Below are 19,329 nucleotides of genomic sequence, written 5' to 3'. Positions count from 1 at the left end.
CTACACCATATGCACAAGTGTCCCAAAACGTGAAAATGATGGTGGGTGTATGGGCTAATTAGACCCGCCGATAACCATTTTGACCGAGCCAGCTAAGCTGTAGGGTTCACAGTGAAGTGGTATTCCATTTTTTAGTTTGTGCAATTATGAGCCACCTGTATTTGTTTGTGTCTGATTTTGAGGCACGACTCATAACATACGAAATATCTACAAATTAAATGTTTAACTGTTACTGAGATTTCTCATTGGAATTTCATGCTTGTTTTATTATTTAAATGTAGAACATTAATTGCATCATTCTAGTCACTAGTGTGTCCCGAAATTGATGGGTTTATTGATCCCCTCGCCACTCTTGAAGTTTCGTCAGCAACACATGACAACAGAGGCCCTCCGAGCGAGTTGGTAGGGGCTGGTTTGGGACTGTTACGTTCCCAAGCAAGAAAATCAAAAATGTCACTCAAACAGAAGGGGGAACTAACAAAGAGTCACTGACAACAACCAAAACAAAACCGGTGGGGTTTTATGGAGGTGTCCACTGAAAGTTGCATAGCAACAACAACTGGGACATCTAACACCCATCATGAGCGCCCACTAAATGTGCCCACTAAGAGGCAAACAAAAGAAAAATCCACACCAAACTTAAAGACAGGAAGCAAACCAAAAAGGTGGAACGAAATGAAATCAGGAAAATCAGACAAAATCATGTTTTTCTAGAAATCAAATCGGGAGCGCCAACTAAAGGTGTTGACCCTCCACATCTCTCAAGACAACTGGAGCACTGGGCCAGTCACTCTTAAATAGCACCTGGGCCAGCACAGCTGAAACACCTTCCTACTAACGAGATGGACAAGCCAGCACAGGTGTAACACATACTGACTAACGAGGTAGCACCAATCGGTGTGCCCTACGTGCTAACGAGCTATACATGCTAAAGTCCAACCTCAAAACATAAATGGAAAAACCAAAGCCTGTAACAGGATTCACAGAAACAGACGGAGTTCAAAGTATGGCTCACGAGCAGGGCCAAAGTTCAAGCTCCAGAGACAACACACACACTCTTGATTTCCCCTGGCTGTTAGTCATCATCAGGACTCAATTATTGATAGTTAAGACAACCTTTCACCTTGATTCTTAACAGGTGACACTGTAACAGTATCAAAGCTCTGGCTTCGCTTAAGAGCCTTTGACTATACTTTCTATTTATGAGAGAAAAGGATTGTATGGTAAAAAATGATTGTAAGGTTAATGTTTCTAGAATGCTCCATTTTAAAAACAGTCATGCTCATTCAACATTAAATCAGTCAGCTGAACAGATTGAACAGAAGGAGGATTAAACATTGCGGATGTAATGTGAATGTCGTTGGTTCATTGATATTCCTGAGAAGTGTAAAGGCATACAAACAACTCAGCTGATTCAAGCCTTGGTCAGGAGGGCAGCGAGAGAAAGCACAAGAGGAACTTGCCAAAAAATATGAATGGTAAAAATAGCTTGCTCTGTCAGGACACCAAGAGACCAATCTAAGAGTTTGGCATTGGTTACTATGAGTTTACATATTATATTGGTGATCTAAAAGAGAAGACCACTACGTTGGGATATGTTAAATACCAATAATTATTGTCACCATTGGGGGGGTATTATGATTGTCATGAAACCAGTTTTAATTATGGCAGTAGCAAATTGAGTTAGAAAACCATAATGCGTCTGCAACAATCAACTATCATTCTGAAGACTAAGATGCCTAGTTTATGGCACAGTGTCTTATTTTAAATACATTTTCCGCCAGAATTTTATACATTTTCATCCCAAATTCTTATTACCGAAATGCATCCGGATTTCTCGGGTCATTTTATAAAATTTTACTAGCAGAACCTAACTTATTTGAATAAAACAAAATGTTGCTGTAGTTTGTACCTAAATCATAAAAATGTTATACAGTGGGGAAAAAAAGTATTTAGTCAGCCACCAATTGTGCAAGTTCTCCCACTTAAAAAGATGAGAGAGGCCTGTAATTTTCATCATAGGTACACGTCAACTATGACAGACCAAATGAGATTTTTTTTCTCCAGAAAATCACATTGTAGGATTTTTTATGAATTTATTTGCAAATTATGGTGGAAAATAAGTATTTGGTCAATAACAAAAGTTTCTCAATACTTTGTTATATACCCTTTGTTGGCAATGACACAGGTCAAACGTTTTCTGTAAGTCTTCACAAGGTTTTCACACACTGTTGCTGGTATTTTGGCCCATTCCTCCATGCAGATCTCCTCTAGAGCAGTGATGTTTTGGGGCTGTCACTGGGCAACACGGACTTTCAACTCCCTCCAAAGATTTTCTATGGGGTTAAGATCTGGAGACTGGCTAGGCCACTCCAGGACATTGAAATGCTTCTTACGAAGCCACTCCTTCGTTGCCCGGGCGGTGTGTTTGGGATCATTGTCATGTTGAAAGACCCAGCCACGTTTCATCTTCAATGCCCTTGCTGATGGAAGGAGGTTTTCACTCAAAATCTCACGATACATGGCCCCATTCATTCTTTCCTTTACACAGATCAGTCGTCCTGGTCCCTTTGCAGGAAAACAGCCCCAAAGCATGATGTTTCCACCCCCATGCTTCACAGTAGGTATGGTGTTCTTTGGATGCAACTCAGCATTCTTTGTCCTCCAAACACGACGAGTTGAGTTTTTACCAAAAAATTATATTTTGGTTTCATCTGACCATATGACATTCTCCCAATCCTCTTCTGGATCATCCAAATGCACTCTAGCAAACTTCAGACGGGCCTGGACATGTACTGGCTTAAGCAGGGGGACACGTCTTGTACTGCAGGATTTGAGTCCCTGGCGGCGTAGTGTGTTACTGATGGTAGGCTTTGTTACTTTGGTCCCAGCTCTCTGCAGGTCATTCACTAGGTCCCCCCGTGTGGTTCTGGGATTTTTGCTCACCGTTCTTGTGATCATTTTGACCCCACGGGGTGAGATCTTGCGTGGAGCCCCAGATCGAGGGAGATTATCAGTGGTCTTGTATGCCTTCCATTTCCTAATAATTGCTCCCACAGTTGATTTCTTCAAACCAAGCTGCTTACCTATTGCAGATTCAGTCTTCCCAGCCTGGTGCAGGTCTACAATTTTGTTTCTGGTGTCCTTTGACAGCTCTTTGGTCTTGGCCATAGTGGAGTTTGGAGTGTGACTGTTTGAGGTTGTGGACAGGTGTCTTTTATACTGATAACAAGTTCAAACAGGTGCCATTAATACAGGTAACGAGTGGAGGACAGAGGAGCCTCTTAAAGAAGAAGTTACAGGTCTGTGAGAGCCAGAAATCTTGCTTGTTTGTAGGTGACCAAATACTTATTTTCCACCATAATTTGCAAATAAATTCATTAAAAATCCTACAATGTGATTTTCTGGATTTTTTTTCTCAATTTGTCTGTCACAGTTGACGTGTACCTATGATGAAAATTACAGGCGTCTCTCATCTTTTTAAGTGGGAGAACTTGCACAATTGGTGGCTGACTAAATACCTTTTTTCCCCACTGTACTAGTTGAAGTTTACATTAAACTATTATATTTATTACGTAAAAACACAGTGTCATTGGACATGTTTCTCATTACGTAACACTATTTCAAGTTGCTGTAAAAACTCCAATAAGTTTTATTCACCCATGATACATCACCTAGAGTAGTCCTTAGATAAGATTTAATTTCTTCACTTATACGCCTTCAGAATGAGGATCTTATTCTCAAACATCGCCTTTATGACACTTGACCTTCTCATTACCGAAATGACTAAAAAGGTCAAATTGGGAAAAACTCATTACATCAGTGGCGGCTGGTGGGAGGAGCTATAGGAGGATGGCCTCATTGTAATGGCTTGAATGGAATAGATGGAATGGAATCAAACATATGGAAACCACATTTGACTCCGTTCCAATTATTCAATTCCAGCCATTAAAATGAGCCCATCCTCCTATAGCTCCTCCCACCAGCCTCCACTGCATTACATGTAACACGTTACGTTACAATATTACTTTGCGTGGAAAGTAACGCGTTATATTACTTTTCATTACTTTCATGAAAAAATCTAAACTGTCGGAGGGAGCGAGCTACGCGCTCTCTACCAAAGGTAGGCTACTAATATGTAATCTAATTAATTCAATAATCTTCAACCCGATCAGAAAGATCTTGGTCACAAGCTCATCTTTTATTTCCTAAATGGTGTAGGCTGATGTATTCATTGATGTATTTATGTCCGAATTTTGGAGTAGGCCTACATTTGCGGGAAAGACTATACAAGAGTATAGACTATACAAGAGACTATAAAAGAGTGTCGAGGAAGGGGCCCTTCCACAACACAAGACAACTTTTTATGCACTTGTGAAATGTAGGCTGTACAAGAACTGTTGTTTCAATCCCTTTACATGACAATAAAATATCAACCTACCTTTATGTAATGTCAACCATCAAAATCAATAATTCCATGTCTCCTCCATTGGCTTGACAGCACATGTCCAAATTGATAATCCACAACACGGCAGCCATATGTGCCAGCGCAATTATCATGAAATTGATTGCTGTCTCTATACAATGCGTTATAACAATGTATAATCTATATGAATAGGCATACAAAATTAGGATTAGACAAAGCTATTTGATGCAAATAACTTTTCTATTGTCTGAAATTATAGCATTATCACATTGGACAGGTTAGTCCTGCTCGCTCGCCGGAGGAAGGCAGCTTGTTAAACGATAAAACTGTTGGTAATTTAGTGTTACACGTTTCTAATGTTTAAATATTAGGATATTACACCTATCCAAATCACACCATGTGGCGGAGAGTGATATGGTGCTGGAGATGGGGGTATGAGCAGGTGGGTCTGGGCAGGGGTGATGTGGTGGATGTTTAGTATTGTAAAATAAAGAAATCATAACTCAAATTGTAAAAAATAAAAAAATTAAACACAAATTAGACGGGGAGCATCAATCGCATTTCTAAAGCTGCATGCATGGATAATTTGGACCGGGGAAATTCTTTTCAGAGGGTCTAATAGCTGTCAGAAGTTCCCTGGGAAAGTATTAATAGAAAATCCCTTTAGCCAATATGTGTCATCCTATGAAATGGACATTATGTTGCACAGCCTAATATAAGCTCAACCTCTGTACAGATGTCCTTTCTTTTCATTCAAAATCTCTCTCTCCAGCCGCTAGTGCTGGTTGCATAGAAATGAATATCTAGAGGGCACACTTTCCACTAGATTGTGATGCCCTCTATGGGCTTTACTATCACAGAAGCGATCACTGGCAAAGATCAGAGGTGTACTCCGTAAATGTAATATTATTACTATAAACGTGTTACCCCCAACACTGGTCCTAATACACTAATATTAGCTGTAAAGACCTTGGAGAAATTACTTTTTCAAAAAATTTCACTTTATGCTTAAGTCCCCTTTTGAAAATACATGCACGTAATTACAGTACTTGGTTGATTTTGCAAATACAGGCATTTTTGGATGTTAAATGTTTTGATAAATGAAACGTATTTTATCTATCTGAATATTTTCTTCACTCTGTCTGGAAAGAAGACCTAATAGTGGCTGAGACCATACTATTTAAGAATATAAAGATTTGTATCGGTTTCCCCAAATACACGAGGGAAATGTTATTACCACCACATCATAAAATTTGCTATTTTGGTTGAAAAGGAAATGACAGAAATTGTACCTAAGGTATTTTATATAACATTTCACATGAATTGTATTTTTTCATTTTTTTATTTTTTATTATTTGGAAGTTTTCTTCTGGTCCTCTGTAGCTCAATTGGTAGAGCATGGCGCTTTTAACGCCAGGGTAGTGGGTTCGATCCCCGGGACCACCCATACGTAAAAATGTATGCCCACATGAGTGTAAGTCGCTTTGGATAAAAGCGTCTGCTAAATGGCATATTATTATATTATTATATGTATTCATCATTGTCATGTCTAAATGTCCATATATGCCTTGATGATACTCAGAAACATGTATTTCCCACATCAATATCTTAATATTTTACATTACTTTTGAAATTATCTTAAGAAAAAGCATAAGGTTCACAAAAATCATCAATATGATGATTTTTGCCTAAAAAAGATGTACTCTAATGGTAATGACTTAGCATTGTGGTAATGACAGAGTGTGGTGGAAATTACATTTCATATAAAACAACTTATGAAAAATTACATTCAACATTTTAATGTCACAGTTGTACATGTTTAATTTGATTGAAGATATAGAACAGACCATTCGTTCCAATTCATCCCAAAGGTGTTCGAGGGGGTTGAGGTCAGGGCTCTGTGCAGGCCAGTCAATTTCTTCCACACCGATCTCAACAAACCATTTCTGTATGGACCTCGCTTTGAGCACAGGGGCATTGTCATGCTGAAACAGGAAAGGGCCTTCCCCAAAACTGTTGCCACAAAGTTTGAAGCACAGAATAATCTAGAATGTAATTGTATGCTGTAGCATTAAGATTTCCCTTCACTGGAACTAAGGGGCCTAGCCCAAACCATGAAAAACAGCCCCACTCTGCATTGGGGCAGGTAGCGTTCTCCTGGCATCCGCCAAACCCAGATTCGTCCGTCGGACTGCCAGATGGTGAAGAGTGATTCAACACTCCAGAGAACGCGTTTCCAAGGTTCCAGAGTCCAATGGCGGCTAGCTTTACACCACTCCAGCCAACGCTTGGCATTGTGCATGGTGATCTTATGCTTGTGTGCGGCTGTTCGGCCATGCAAACCCATTTCATGAAGCTCCCGACTAACAGTTATTTTGCTCACGTTGCTTCCAGAGGCAGTTTGGATCTCGGAAGTGAGCGTTACAACATAGGACAGAACATTTTTACACGCTCAGCGCTTTAGCACTCGCCGATTCCGTTCTGTGAGGTTGTGTGACCTACCACTTCGCGGATGAGCCGTTGTTGCTCCTAGACGTTTCCACTTCACAATAACAGCACTTACCAGGGCAGCTCTAGCAGGGCAGAAATTTGACAAACTGACTTGTTGGAAAGGTGGCATCCTATGACGGTGCCACTTTGAAAGTGACTGAGCTCTTCAGTATGGACCATTCTACTGCCAATGTTTGTCTATAGAGATTGCATGGCTGTGTGCTAGATTTGATACACCTTTCATATAAAATCAAATCAAATTTTATTTGCCACATGCGCCGAATACAACAGGTGTAGACATTACAGTGAAATGTTTACTTACAAGCCCTTAACCAACAATGCAGTTTAAGGAAAAAATAAAAATAGCAAATAATGAAAGAGCAGCAGTAAAATAAAATAACAGTAAGGAGGTTATATACAGGGGGTACTGGTACAGAGTCAATGTGCGGGGGCACCGGTTAGTCGAGGTAATTGAGGTAATATGTACATGTGGGTAGAGTTAAAGTGACTATGTATAAATAATAAACAGAGTAGCAGCAGCGTGATTAGCTGTTCAGGAGTCTTATGGCTTGGGGGTAGAAGCTGTTAAGAAGCCTTTTGGACCAAGACTTGGCACTCCGGTACCGCTTGCCGTGCGGAGAGAACAGTCTATGACTAGGGTGGCTGTAGTCTTTGATAATTGTCAAATCAAATCAAATCAAATTTTATTGGCCACATGCGCCGAATACAACAGGTGTAGACATTACAGTGAAATGCTTACTTACAGCCCTTAACCAACAATGCATTTATTTTTTAATAAAAAAAAGTAAAATAAAACAACAACAAAAAAGTGTTGAGAAGAAAAGAGCTGAAGTAAAATAAAATAACAGTAGGGAGGCTATATATACAGGGGGGTACCGGTGCAGAGTCAATGTGCGGGGGCACCGGCTAGTTGAAGTAATATGTACATGTGGGTAGAGTTAAAGTGACTATGCATAAATAATTAACAGAGTAGCAGCAGCGTAAAAAGATGGGGTGGGGGTGGGGGTGGGGGGGCAGTGCAAATAGTTTGGGTAGCCATGATTAGCTGTTCAGTAGTCTTATGGCTTGGGGGTAGAAGCTATTGAGAAGTCTTTTGGAACTAGACTTGGCACTCCGGTACCGTGCGGTAGCAGAGAGAACAGTCTATGACTAAGGTGGCTGGAGTCTTTGACAATTTTGAGGGCCTTCCTCTGACACCACCTGGTATAGAGGTCATGGATGGCAGGAAGCTTGGCCCCAGTGATGTACTGGGCCATACACACTCCCATCTATAGTGCCTTGCGGTCGGAGGCCGAGCAGTTACCATACCAGGCGGTGATGTAACCAGTCAGGATGCTCTCGATGGTGCAGCTGTAGAACATTGAGGATCTGAGGACCCATGCCAAATCTTTTCAGTCTTCTGAGGGGGAATAGGCTTTGTCGTGCCCTCTTCTCGAATGTCTTGGTGTGTTTGGACTATGATAGTGTGTTGGTGATGTGGACACCAAGGAACTTGAAGCTCTCAACCTGTTCCACTACAGCCCCGTCGATGAGAATGGGGGCATGCTCAGTCCTTTTTCCTGTAGTCCACAATCATCTCCTTTGTCTTGATCAAGTTGAGGGAGAGGTTGTTATCCTGGCACCACACGGCCATGTCTCTCATCATTGTCAGTGATCAGGCCTACCACTGTTGTGTCGTCGGCAAACTTAATGATGGGGTTGGAGTCGTGCCTGGCCATGCAGTCATGGGTGAACAGGTCGTACAGGAAGGGACTGAGCACGCACCCCTGAGGGGCCCCCGTGTTGAGGATCAGCATGGCAGATGTGTTGTTACCTACTCTTACCACCTGGGGACGGCCGTCAGGAAGTCCAGGATCCAGTTGCAGAGGGAGGTGTTTAGTCCCAGGGTCCTTAGCTTAGTGGTGAGCTTTGAGGGCACTATGGTGTTGAACGCTGAGCTGTAGTCAATGAATACTATTCTCACGTAGGTGTTCCTCTTGTCCAGGTGGGAAAGGGCAGTGTGGAGTGCAATAGAGATTGCATCATCAGTGGATCTGTTGGGGCGGTATGCAAATTGGAGTGGGTCTAGGGTTTCTGGGATAATGGTGTTGATGTGAGCCATGACCAGCCTTTCAAAGCACTTCATGGCTACAGACGTGAGTGCTACGGGTCGGTAGTCATTTAGGCAGGTTATCTTAGTGTTCTTGGGCACAGGGACTATGGTGGTCTGCTTGAAACATGTTGGTATTACAGACTCAGTCAGGGACATGGTGAAAATGTCAGTGAAGACACTTGCCAGTTGGTCAGCGCATGCTCGGAGTACACGTCCTGGTAATCCGTCTGGCCCTGCGGTTTTGTGAATGTTGACCTGCTTAAAAGTCTTACTCACATCGGATACAGAGAGCTTGATCATATAGTCATCCGGAACAGCTGATGCTCTCATACATGCTTCAGTGTTACTTGCCTCGAAGCGAACATAGAAGTGATTTAGCTCATCTGGTAGACTTGTGCCACTGGGCAGCTCGCAGCTGTGCTTCCCTTTGTAGTCTGTAATAGTTTGCAAGTCCTGCCACATCCGACAAGCATCAGAGCCGGTGTAATACGATTCAATCTTAGTCCTGTATTGACTCTTAGCCTGTTTGATGGTTCGTCGGAGGGCATAGCGGGATTTCTTATAAGCGTCCGGGTTAGAGTCCCGCTCCTTGAAAGCGGCAGCTCTACCCTTTAGCTCAGTGCGGATGTTGCCTGTAATCCATGGCTTCTGGTTGGGGTATGTACGTACGCTCACTGTGGGGACGACGTCGTCGATGCAGTTATTGATGAAGCCAGTGACTGATGTGGTGTACTCCTCAATGATATCGGAAGAATCCCGGAACATATTCCAGTCTGTGCTAGCAAAACAGTTCTGTAGCTTAGCATCTGTGTCATCTGACCACTTCCTTATTAACCGAGTCACTGGTGCTTCCTGCTTTAGTTTTTGCAACGGGTGTGGCTGAAATAGCTGAATCCACTAATTTGAAGGGGTGTCCACATACTTATGTACAGTACCAGTCAAAAGTTTGGAAACACCTACTCATTCAAGGGTTTTTCTTTATTTTTTACTATGTTCTACATTGTAGAATAATAGTGAAGACACAAGAACTATGAAATAACACATATGGAATCATGTAGTAACCAAAAAAGTGTTAAACAAATCAAAATATATTTTATATTTGAGATTCTTCAAAGTAGACAAACTTTTCCTTGATGACAGCTTTGCACACTCTTGGCATTCTCTCAACCAGTTTCATGAGGTAGTCACCTGGAATGCATTTCAATTAACAGGTGTGCCTTGTTAAAAGTTAATTTGTGGAATTTCTTTCCTTCTTAATGCGTTTGAGCCAATCAGTTGTGTTGTGACAAGGTAGGGGTGGTATACAGAAGATAGCCCTATTTGGTAAAAGACCAAGTCCATATTATGGCAAGAACAGCTCAAATAAGCAAAGAGAAACCACAGTCCATCATTACTTTAAGACATTAAGGTCAGTCAATCTGGACAATTTCAATAACTTTGAACGTTTCTTCAAGTGCAGTCGCAAAAACCAACAAGTGCTATGATGAAACTGGCTCTCATGAGGACCGCCACAGGAAAGGAAGACCAAGAGTTACCTCTGCTGCAGAGGATAAGTTCATTAGAGTTACCAGCCTCAGAAATTGCAGCCCAAACAAATGCTTCACAGAGTTCAAGTAACAGACACATCTCAACATCATGGTCGAATTGCTACAAAGAAACCACTACTAAAGGACACCAATAATAAGAAGAGACTTGCTTGGGCCAAGAAACACAAGCAATGGACATTAGACCGGTGGAAATCTGTCCTTTGGTCTGATGAGTCCAAATTTTAGATTTTTGGTTCCAACCGCAGTGTCTTTGTGAGACACAGAGTAGGTGAACGGATGATCTCCGCATGTGTGGTTCCCACCGTGAAGCATGGAGGAGGAGGTGTGATGGTGCTTTGCTGGTGACACTGTCTGTGATTTATTTAGAATTCAAGGCACACTTAACCAGCATGGCTACCACAGCATTCTGCAGCGATACGCCATCCCATCTGGTTTGAGCTTAGTTGGACTATCATTTGTTTTTCAACAGGACATTGGCCCAAAACACACCTCCAGGCTGTGTAAGGGCTGTTTGACCAAGAAGGAGCGTTATGGAATGCTGCATCAGATTACCCTCTCCACAATCACCCAACCTCAACCCAACTGAGATGGTTTGGGATGAGTTGGACCGCAGAGTGAAGGAAAAGCAGCCAACAAGTGCTCAGCATGTGTGGGAACTCCTTCCAGACTGTTTGAAAAGCATTCCTCACGAAGCTGGTTGAGTGTGCAAAGCTGTCATCAAGGAAAAGGGTGGCTACTTTGAAGAAACTCTAATCTAAAGTATATTTTGATTTGTTTAAAACTTTTTTTGTTACTACATGATTCCATATGTGTTATTTCATAGTTTTGATGTCTTCACTATTATTCTACAATGTAGAAAATAGTAAAAATTAAGAAAAACCCTGGAATGAGTAGGTGTGTCCAAACTTTCGACTGGTACTGTATATATAGTGTATGTCCTTGTCCTCTCCTTGGTTGATTTAGGGGGCATCTTATAGACACATTTAAAATAAATAATTAAAGTCAGTAATAACCATAGTAAGTCACATAAATAGACATCAAAATCACTCAATCATCCTAACATAATACAACATGTAATGGTATTAAATAAGTGTTCAATTTCAACTTACCCATGATCATATATGTAATTTGTTTGTCTTTTCAGGTCTTAAGGTAAGTAAAAATGTATTAACTATTACATTTTGTAATTACCACCACATTCTGTCCTTAACATCACAGTTCATTATGTGGTGGTAATGACGTGTGGTGGGAATTACATTTTTACAGTATTTGGTCATAAATAGAAGGGATTCTAGCATGCTAACTCCAGTTGAACAGCTATCATACAATGTATCCTAAATACACATAATTAAAACATAATTTGAAAAATCTAACATAATTTGATGAAATTATAGCCTATTTGGTAATGACGTACAATAAAAATATGATCTTCTCAAATCATATTTACCTTTATTTTTCTATCATTTCCTGGCATCAAAATTGGAATTCCCCTCCATGACATCCATGTGCTCCACTGTCACTATTCATTTCCATGATAACCAAGTACACAAACTTTTGAAAAAAGGTTATTATCATATAATTTTCTTGTGGTGGTGGTAATAAAACAATACTTAGAGACGACTGTATTTTGTGTAAAAAAAAAAGTATAAAATGGCTTATGCACATCTAATATGTATATAGTTTCCATTTATTTAACTCTTTTTTTAAACAGGTGCATTAAATATTTTGTAATGATCAAGACTTTTGTAAGTGTAATACATAGAAGAATGTCAAAAGTCTAGGTGTGAGACAGGACAAAAACAGTGCAAAACAGTGAAATCCAGACATGAAACGCTTGATCAAGGAGAGTGATGGAGCTCAGTACAGTTTTTTAATTACCGAAAAATGTATTATCATCTCCAAAACCTGGTTATCATTACCGTAATGCACTAATATTTAGGAAATATTAGGAAAAATAAAACTCAGACTTTAGTAATTTTGGCTTAATCTGATAGTAAGCCTTTTGTTCTTTAACCAGATATGTGTACATAAAAACAACATGTAATTATGACAAAAAACTAGATTCTGAAAATGTTGTTCGCTGTAATGAGAAATTACAAAATACATTTTTATAATGTAATTTTAAATATATTTGTTTTCCGTGTTGTTTAACATGAGCCTTTTCATTAGGTGAGCAATGTCAAAACATATTAGCAATTTATTTGTTCAGTACTTTTTTGGACTGAGAATTTTTGTGTTGGTAGTTCTGGAAATTGTGGTAAAATACATAATATCTGATCAATAAACATAACAATAATTATGAAATAGATAAATACAGATTGTAATCTTAGTGATCCAAGAGGAATTATGGTGGAAAATGTGTTTCTTTTTGTTCCTCTTTGTTTTTGTCAAGTGCCAGTTTTGTGAGAATCACATTTTATTTCCATTTGAACAAACTAATAGTCAAATCACCTGCATTTCTCATTGATTAACCTTAACTTCTCCCACTGTGATTTCTGTCAAGGCTGATGACCTATAAACCAGTGCATACCCCTCCTCTCTCTCCTCAGTGTGTGTGTGTGTGTGTGTGTGTGTGTGTGTGTGTGTGTGTGTGTGTGTGTGTGTGTGTGTGTGTCTTCCAACAATCTCCAGGTGCGGAGTAGCAAAATAATACAAATGGAAAACAAGCTAATCGATGAGCTTTCTCCTATCAGGTGGGGCAAAGTCTATCCTTCCAACCGACGTCAACTCCAGGGACAAGGAACAGCATGGAACCGCCAGCTGATACTGGATACAGTCACAGATAACACCATCTTCGTGACTGTGCTACTGGGATACTGTTACTGGGATACACCATAATCCATAACAATATTGATGATCTTTAACTTTGTATCTGACCAGAAAAAGCTAATTGTATCATCTCTATAGGCAGTGCTGCTGAACACAACAACATATCCATGTATTCCATCACACATTTCCAGGTTCATAGCATAGCTTAATTATCTGGCCTCACACCCCAACACACATTGCACGCACACACGCAGACCCAGAGAGACCCGTACGTTCACACACACACACACACACACACACACACACACAGTATTCCTTTAAATGTTAAGTCTACACCTTTCCACTCACCCTGATGGGGAAGTAGTCTCTGAAGTAAGTCCACATGGTCCAGTTCCTCACCCAAGAGGACCTCCTGCCACCTGAGAAGACCGAGGTGAGATCTCCAGTCAGACTATAACCCACATCCTGAATAATGTAACCCACATCCTGAATAATTTACATCAACAGTAACAGGGTGCCAATTACCCAATTTCCCAGCACAGCTCCCTATGGTCACAGACACAAAACACTGCGTCTGAAATGACACCCGTTTCCTATATAGGGCACTACGTTTAACTACAATAGGGCAGTGATAGCCTTGAGGTTAAGCCAGTAACCAAAAGGTTTGAAGTTCAAATCCCAGGGCTGACATGGAAAAACTATCTTAACCTGACCAGTGTTGAGAGGGTTTGAGTGACTGTGGTACTTGCCTTGTTTGGGGGTGTTCCAGTCAAAGATGAGCCAGGCAGTGTACATGGCAGCGATCACCCAGAGATCTGTGCAGAACATGTAGATTAACAGCACAGTGCCAGCGGCGCCTATGGGGTAGGATAGGATAGGGGAGAGAGCAGAGGAACAGGCATTCAGCACCTGCACCACACTTCATTAAAGGTCCAATGCAGCCGTTTTTATCTCAATATCAAATCATTTCTGAGTAACATTCAAGTACTTTACTAGCTAGGTTTCCATCCAATTGGCGAAAGATAGTCATGTGAATATTCTAAAATCTGCATAAAGTAAATATGTGCATTTTCCCACCAGTGGTGTTTCCACCAAACTGACTTGTTGCAGATACAAATTAGTGCGTGATGACGTAGTGCACACAAAAAGTTTTCATGTACCGAATACACATTTAATATTCTATGTGTTTCCATCGCATTTTCAACTCTACCGATGCGCTAAATAGTACATGTGCCTAGTCTGGTCTTGGCACATGCGCTCTAGCCAACAGCTCACAGATAAAGTGCGGGTAGGCTCTGCGGGTAGGTTAGTCTACTTGATGAGATTATTATGGATAAGAGCGAGAATATTTATATTTCTCAAATGTTAGTCAAGCATTGATCATAATGTCATCAGAATAAGACCCTTGACATTTATTGGAAAGGAGCATCAAGCTCATACCGTGCACTTTCACCACCCTGTGAAGTTCATCATAATTTATTTAAATCTGTAGCCGGTTATGGCTAGAAGGGATCCCGCTTTTGTCAAATTAACATCAGATTTTATGTTTTGTAGCAGGTTAGGATAATTTACGTAGCAGGTTAGGATAATTAGGTTAGGAAAAGGGTTACGGTAAGCTAAAATGCACAAAACAAATCTAGTTTTGACGTTAATTTGACAAAAGCTTGATCCCTTCTAGCCATGACCTCTGTAGCCTAATAAACTAAATGGTTTCCCGAGTCGTAGTGGGAGGAGCACACACCATGTCATCGCGTGACTCCAAGTTTACTTCGATATGATGGTTATTATATCAATATTTGCGAATAAAGGTGTTTCCACCATCATTTCTCACATCATTAATTTTAATGACACAAAAAGATCCCACCTTGTCTAGCGTATTTTGTTTTGTCAACATTTGGAAAGTTTACTGACAAAGTTGCGGTTCCCATGAGGCACGCCATTACATTTAAGCACCTTCAGAATGTATTCACACCCCTTGACTTTTTCCACATTTTGTTGTGTTACAGCCTGAATTTAAACTTCATTACATTTACGGAATGGAGCTAAACACAGGCAAAATCCTAGAGTAAAACCTGGTTCAGTCTGCTTTCCACCAGACACTGGGAGATGAATTCACCTTTCAGCAGGACAATAACCTAAAACAGAAGGCCAAATCTACACTTGAGTTGCTTACCAAGAAGACAAGGAATGTTCCTGAGTGGCCGAGTTAGTTTTGACTGAAATCTACTTTAAAATCTATGGCAAGAACTGAAAATGGTTGTTTAGCAATGATCAACAAGCAATTTCACAGAGCTTGAAGAATTTAAAAAAAAATAACAGGCAAATGTTACACAATCCAGGTGTGGAAAACTCTTAAGCCGTGTTCACATTGGCAGTTTGAAGTGACTCACATCCTATTTATATGCAAAAGAGCTTTCTTATCTGTTATTTTTCCTGCAGTCTGAACAGCCAAAAAGCACATGGAATGGGATATTTCAATGGCGGCAGGTAGCTTAGTGGTTAAGAGCGTTGTACCAGTAACCGAAAGGTCGCTGGTTCTTATCCCCGAGCCGACTAGGTGAAAAATCTGTTGATGTGCCCTTGAGCAAGGCACTTAACCCTAATTGCTCCTGTAAGTCGCTCTGGATAAGAGCGTCTGCTAAATGACCTATTTATTTTAAGCCACATTTCAAACCACCTTCGTAGGCCCTCAAGTGGTTTTTAGACTGTTGACAGTTTGACAAGAACGTGGTAGCTAACTAGCTTGTTAATTGTTTACAAACAAATTAGTGAACGTGCTAGAAAGCTAAACAGCTACCTAGCTAGGACTTGTTTTGAATGTTGGATCATCTTATCCTTTGAGGCTCTAAAAGTGTTCTTACCCTATGATTTTGAACATTCAAAGCAACTGGGAAATGTCCATGGCAGGCATTGTTGTCACCTTCGCTTGCTACACAACTTCTGAGTGATAGGAAGCATGAGCAACACTACCAATCAGCCTACACCCCTGCACACACACCCGTCGTTACTATGACAACTAGCATAGCTGTGTCAGCAAATGACTGCTGTCTGAACCCACACAAATAAATCTGATTTGGTAACTTGTAACTTGCTGTTTGGACAGTCGGTAGTCCAAAACGGATTTGAAAAACAAAACTGATTTGAGCATTAAGGCCTGCAGTGTGAACAAGGCTTTAGATACTTATCCAAAAAGACTCACAGCTGTAATCGCTGCCAAAGGTTATTCTACAAAGTATTGACTCAGGGGTGTGAATACTTATTTAATTAGATATTTTTGTATTTCATTTTCAATGAATTTGCCAAAATTTCTAAAAACATGTTTTCAGTTTGTCATTATGGGGTATGGTGTGTAGATGGGTGAGATTTTTTACATATTTAATGCATTTTGAATTCAGGCTGTAACACAACAAAATATGGAATAAATCAAAGGGCCACTATATCCTTCAGCCACTACTAGTTAGAGCCACACTGAGAGACAATCGCACACTCACCCATGGCAAGGAAGCTGATGACCCACTGCAGAACTGAGATGACCTGCAGGTGTTTCTCCATCTTGGATCGGAGGGCAGGCCAAGGAGCGGAGGGTAGATTCTGCAGGACGGAGAGGATGCTGCAGCCGGTGCCTAAAGGAGATTGACAGGGTCATAAATGAGTCATACTGTAAAGTACATAAGAACCACATCAATGGATTAAGTCACAGTCTCAAGGGAGTCAGCAAGAAGACAAAAGAGATACAAATAATGAAACTGTCATCATCCTTTTCCCAGGCTCTCAAAGTCTGTCAAATACACAGAAACACACATGAACAAGGGAAATTAGATTACAGACTTGAGACACTGAACAAAGGCTCATCCCTTACAAAGCTCTGTGTTGAAACAGACCACAAGCAATAAACACCACATATCACATCAAATTCCCTCCGCCACTGCAGTCGCTATAGAGACAAAGCCACTTACCACCATGGTCTGATCACTACCCATGAAATAGGGCCAGAGCAGAGCCACAGTCCAGACAGCTACATGTAGAAGTGACCGTGACAGACGAGCCCACAGCATGAGAGAGAGCCACTGAGGGGACTGTGCTAAATCTACTCAAGCTCAAAGTGCCTGATCAACACAGCCACATAATCCCATTTTGAAAGACTAAATAACACTGTCATGCTGTAAAACAAACATTCTGCGCTCTGGCCCACACTCTCACATTAAGTCAATGATGCTTTCAGTCAGGGCTACTGGGTAGGATCAGTCTCAGAGAGTCAGGGACATGATGTGGACTAGTAGTACTACACAGTGAATCAGTCACCGACCTCACATCTGCCCACTACCGGGCAGCAGAAGGGCACAACGTTGAGGAACATTGCAGATAGAAATAGATTATGTTGAACAAACTGGCCTCTCTGGCATGTAGAATAAGGGAACTTGTCAGGTCTATTCATGATATTTCTATCTTCAACGTGTATGTTTTCCTACTGAACATGCCCCTGGTGTACTCTTTTTCACAGATCAGACCCATAAACACACAAAAATATACAAGCAACATGTATGAAAACCACTGTGCCCAGATACACACTTATTTGTTGACTATGTGTTGTATTTCAGAACAAATGGCTCACATGACAATGATTTCTAGACAAGAGCCTATTTCCCTACATACATAGATGCAGCCTACATTACCATTTGATCACACAGAGTTGTCTAACAAATAAGGGCTCAATCACTATTTAGAAAATGGAAATTATGAAATACGAAATAATGAAAACTATTGCTAACACAAAACTATAGCATCCACAACAAACGTCTGTTTATGTCTGGGCTGCCATAGTCCTCTGTCACATCAGAATGTCTTGCAAGCTGCTTCTATAGCTCACGAAAACGGATTAAACGTTAACACAATATGATTTGGAATATCATGAAGTGGACGCATTTCGAAAGACGCTTGCTGGATATGATGTTTGAAGTCTGCATGCAAACAGTGCATTTTTCATTAAGGCACATCTCTTACCTTTTAGGACACCGGGGTAGGCAGCAAGTATTGTCTTCATAACTGTTTCTCCGGGAATGAACAGATTACAATACTTGGAAATATTTGTTACAATAAAGTTGATAAACTCTACAGGTCCTCTATCATGACCGCATTAAATTTAATAACTGAGCGCCATTTAACCGGTATGGGAGGAGCCAGTCAAAAGTCAGTACGTGTGAGAGGGTGGGAGGTGTATTGGGTCCAACCCGATGCGCTCCTGCAGAAGAACCGTAAGAGAATGCAAATTGCGCTACTCGAAAACGTTATTTTTCTCGCGACAGACTGCGGAGGTCTGGAAGCACTGTCACTGTCAACCATGTATTTAGCAGGTACTGCAGTCACGTGATGTCGGCAGCGATCAACGGTCATGTTTTGACCATTTCCATTTTATCTGACAGGCCGCACTGCTATGCAATTCTTATGGATTTCTAACTTTTAGCGCCATGAAGCTGAACAGGTTAAAGTCAAACATGCGTAACAGGTCACTATGGTATAGCCCAGGCCTAGATGTTTACTAGAGCAGGGATTTGGAAGGACGGCCACGTGAGACTAGTTGCTTACCTGTAAAGGTAGAATAATTGACATCAGCAGAGGTGTCAAACAATTGGCCTAAGGAAACAAGAGGCCTGATGGCAACTGTTTCCAATCACTTGAAAATATTTGTTAGGCAAGTTAGAATTCACACATATAGGCCTAAGCACCATAGCAGCGGGATGTACGGGTGCTGAGGGTGCTGCAGCACACCCCTGAAAAATCAGAATACAAATATATATCGATTTTTGTTTAAATCACAAGGTAGTGCACTGGGCCTTTACTAGTATTAGCGGACTGATATAGATGTCTGTAGCTTGGGGAAGAAAAACAAATTCTGCTTCTCTGCTATGGCAAAAAAAGTAGTTGTATAATTAAGAACAGTATCTTGCAGGATACAATAGTTTGAATTGTAAGAGTTGTTGCCCTGT

The 19,329-nt window shown here is 40.8% G+C and overlaps 1 protein-coding gene across 2 annotated transcripts in view; it reads right to left on the bottom strand.

Moving 5' to 3' along the window:
- LOC311142779 (diacylglycerol O-acyltransferase 2-like) overlaps positions 1–18,643 on the bottom strand; it is a 38,096-nt gene extending 19,453 nt beyond the window's left edge. The window contains exons 1-4 of one of the 2 annotated variants that reach the window (XM_084178450.1): positions 18,347–18,643; positions 16,837–16,968; positions 14,095–14,202; positions 13,694–13,764 (exon numbers count right to left, since the gene is read on the bottom strand). In XM_084178450.1, coding sequence (XP_084034576.1) covers positions 13,694–13,764; positions 14,095–14,202; positions 16,837–16,968; positions 18,347–18,386 — 351 coding nt within the window. In that variant the 5' untranslated portion in view covers positions 18,387–18,643. Of the gene's footprint in view, positions 1–13,693; positions 13,765–14,094; positions 14,203–16,836; positions 16,969–17,301; positions 17,517–18,346 lie in introns of those variants that run through there. The other variant, XM_084178451.1, reaches the window with a different exon arrangement.
- Positions 18,644–19,329: the final 686 nt, after the last annotated feature.

This window comes from Coregonus lavaretus (genome assembly GCF_964263955.1).
Source record: "Coregonus lavaretus genome assembly, chromosome: 15".
Taxonomy (NCBI): Eukaryota; Metazoa; Chordata; class Actinopteri; order Salmoniformes; family Salmonidae; genus Coregonus; species Coregonus lavaretus.
This window is presented reverse-complemented; position numbering and strand designations above follow the sequence as displayed.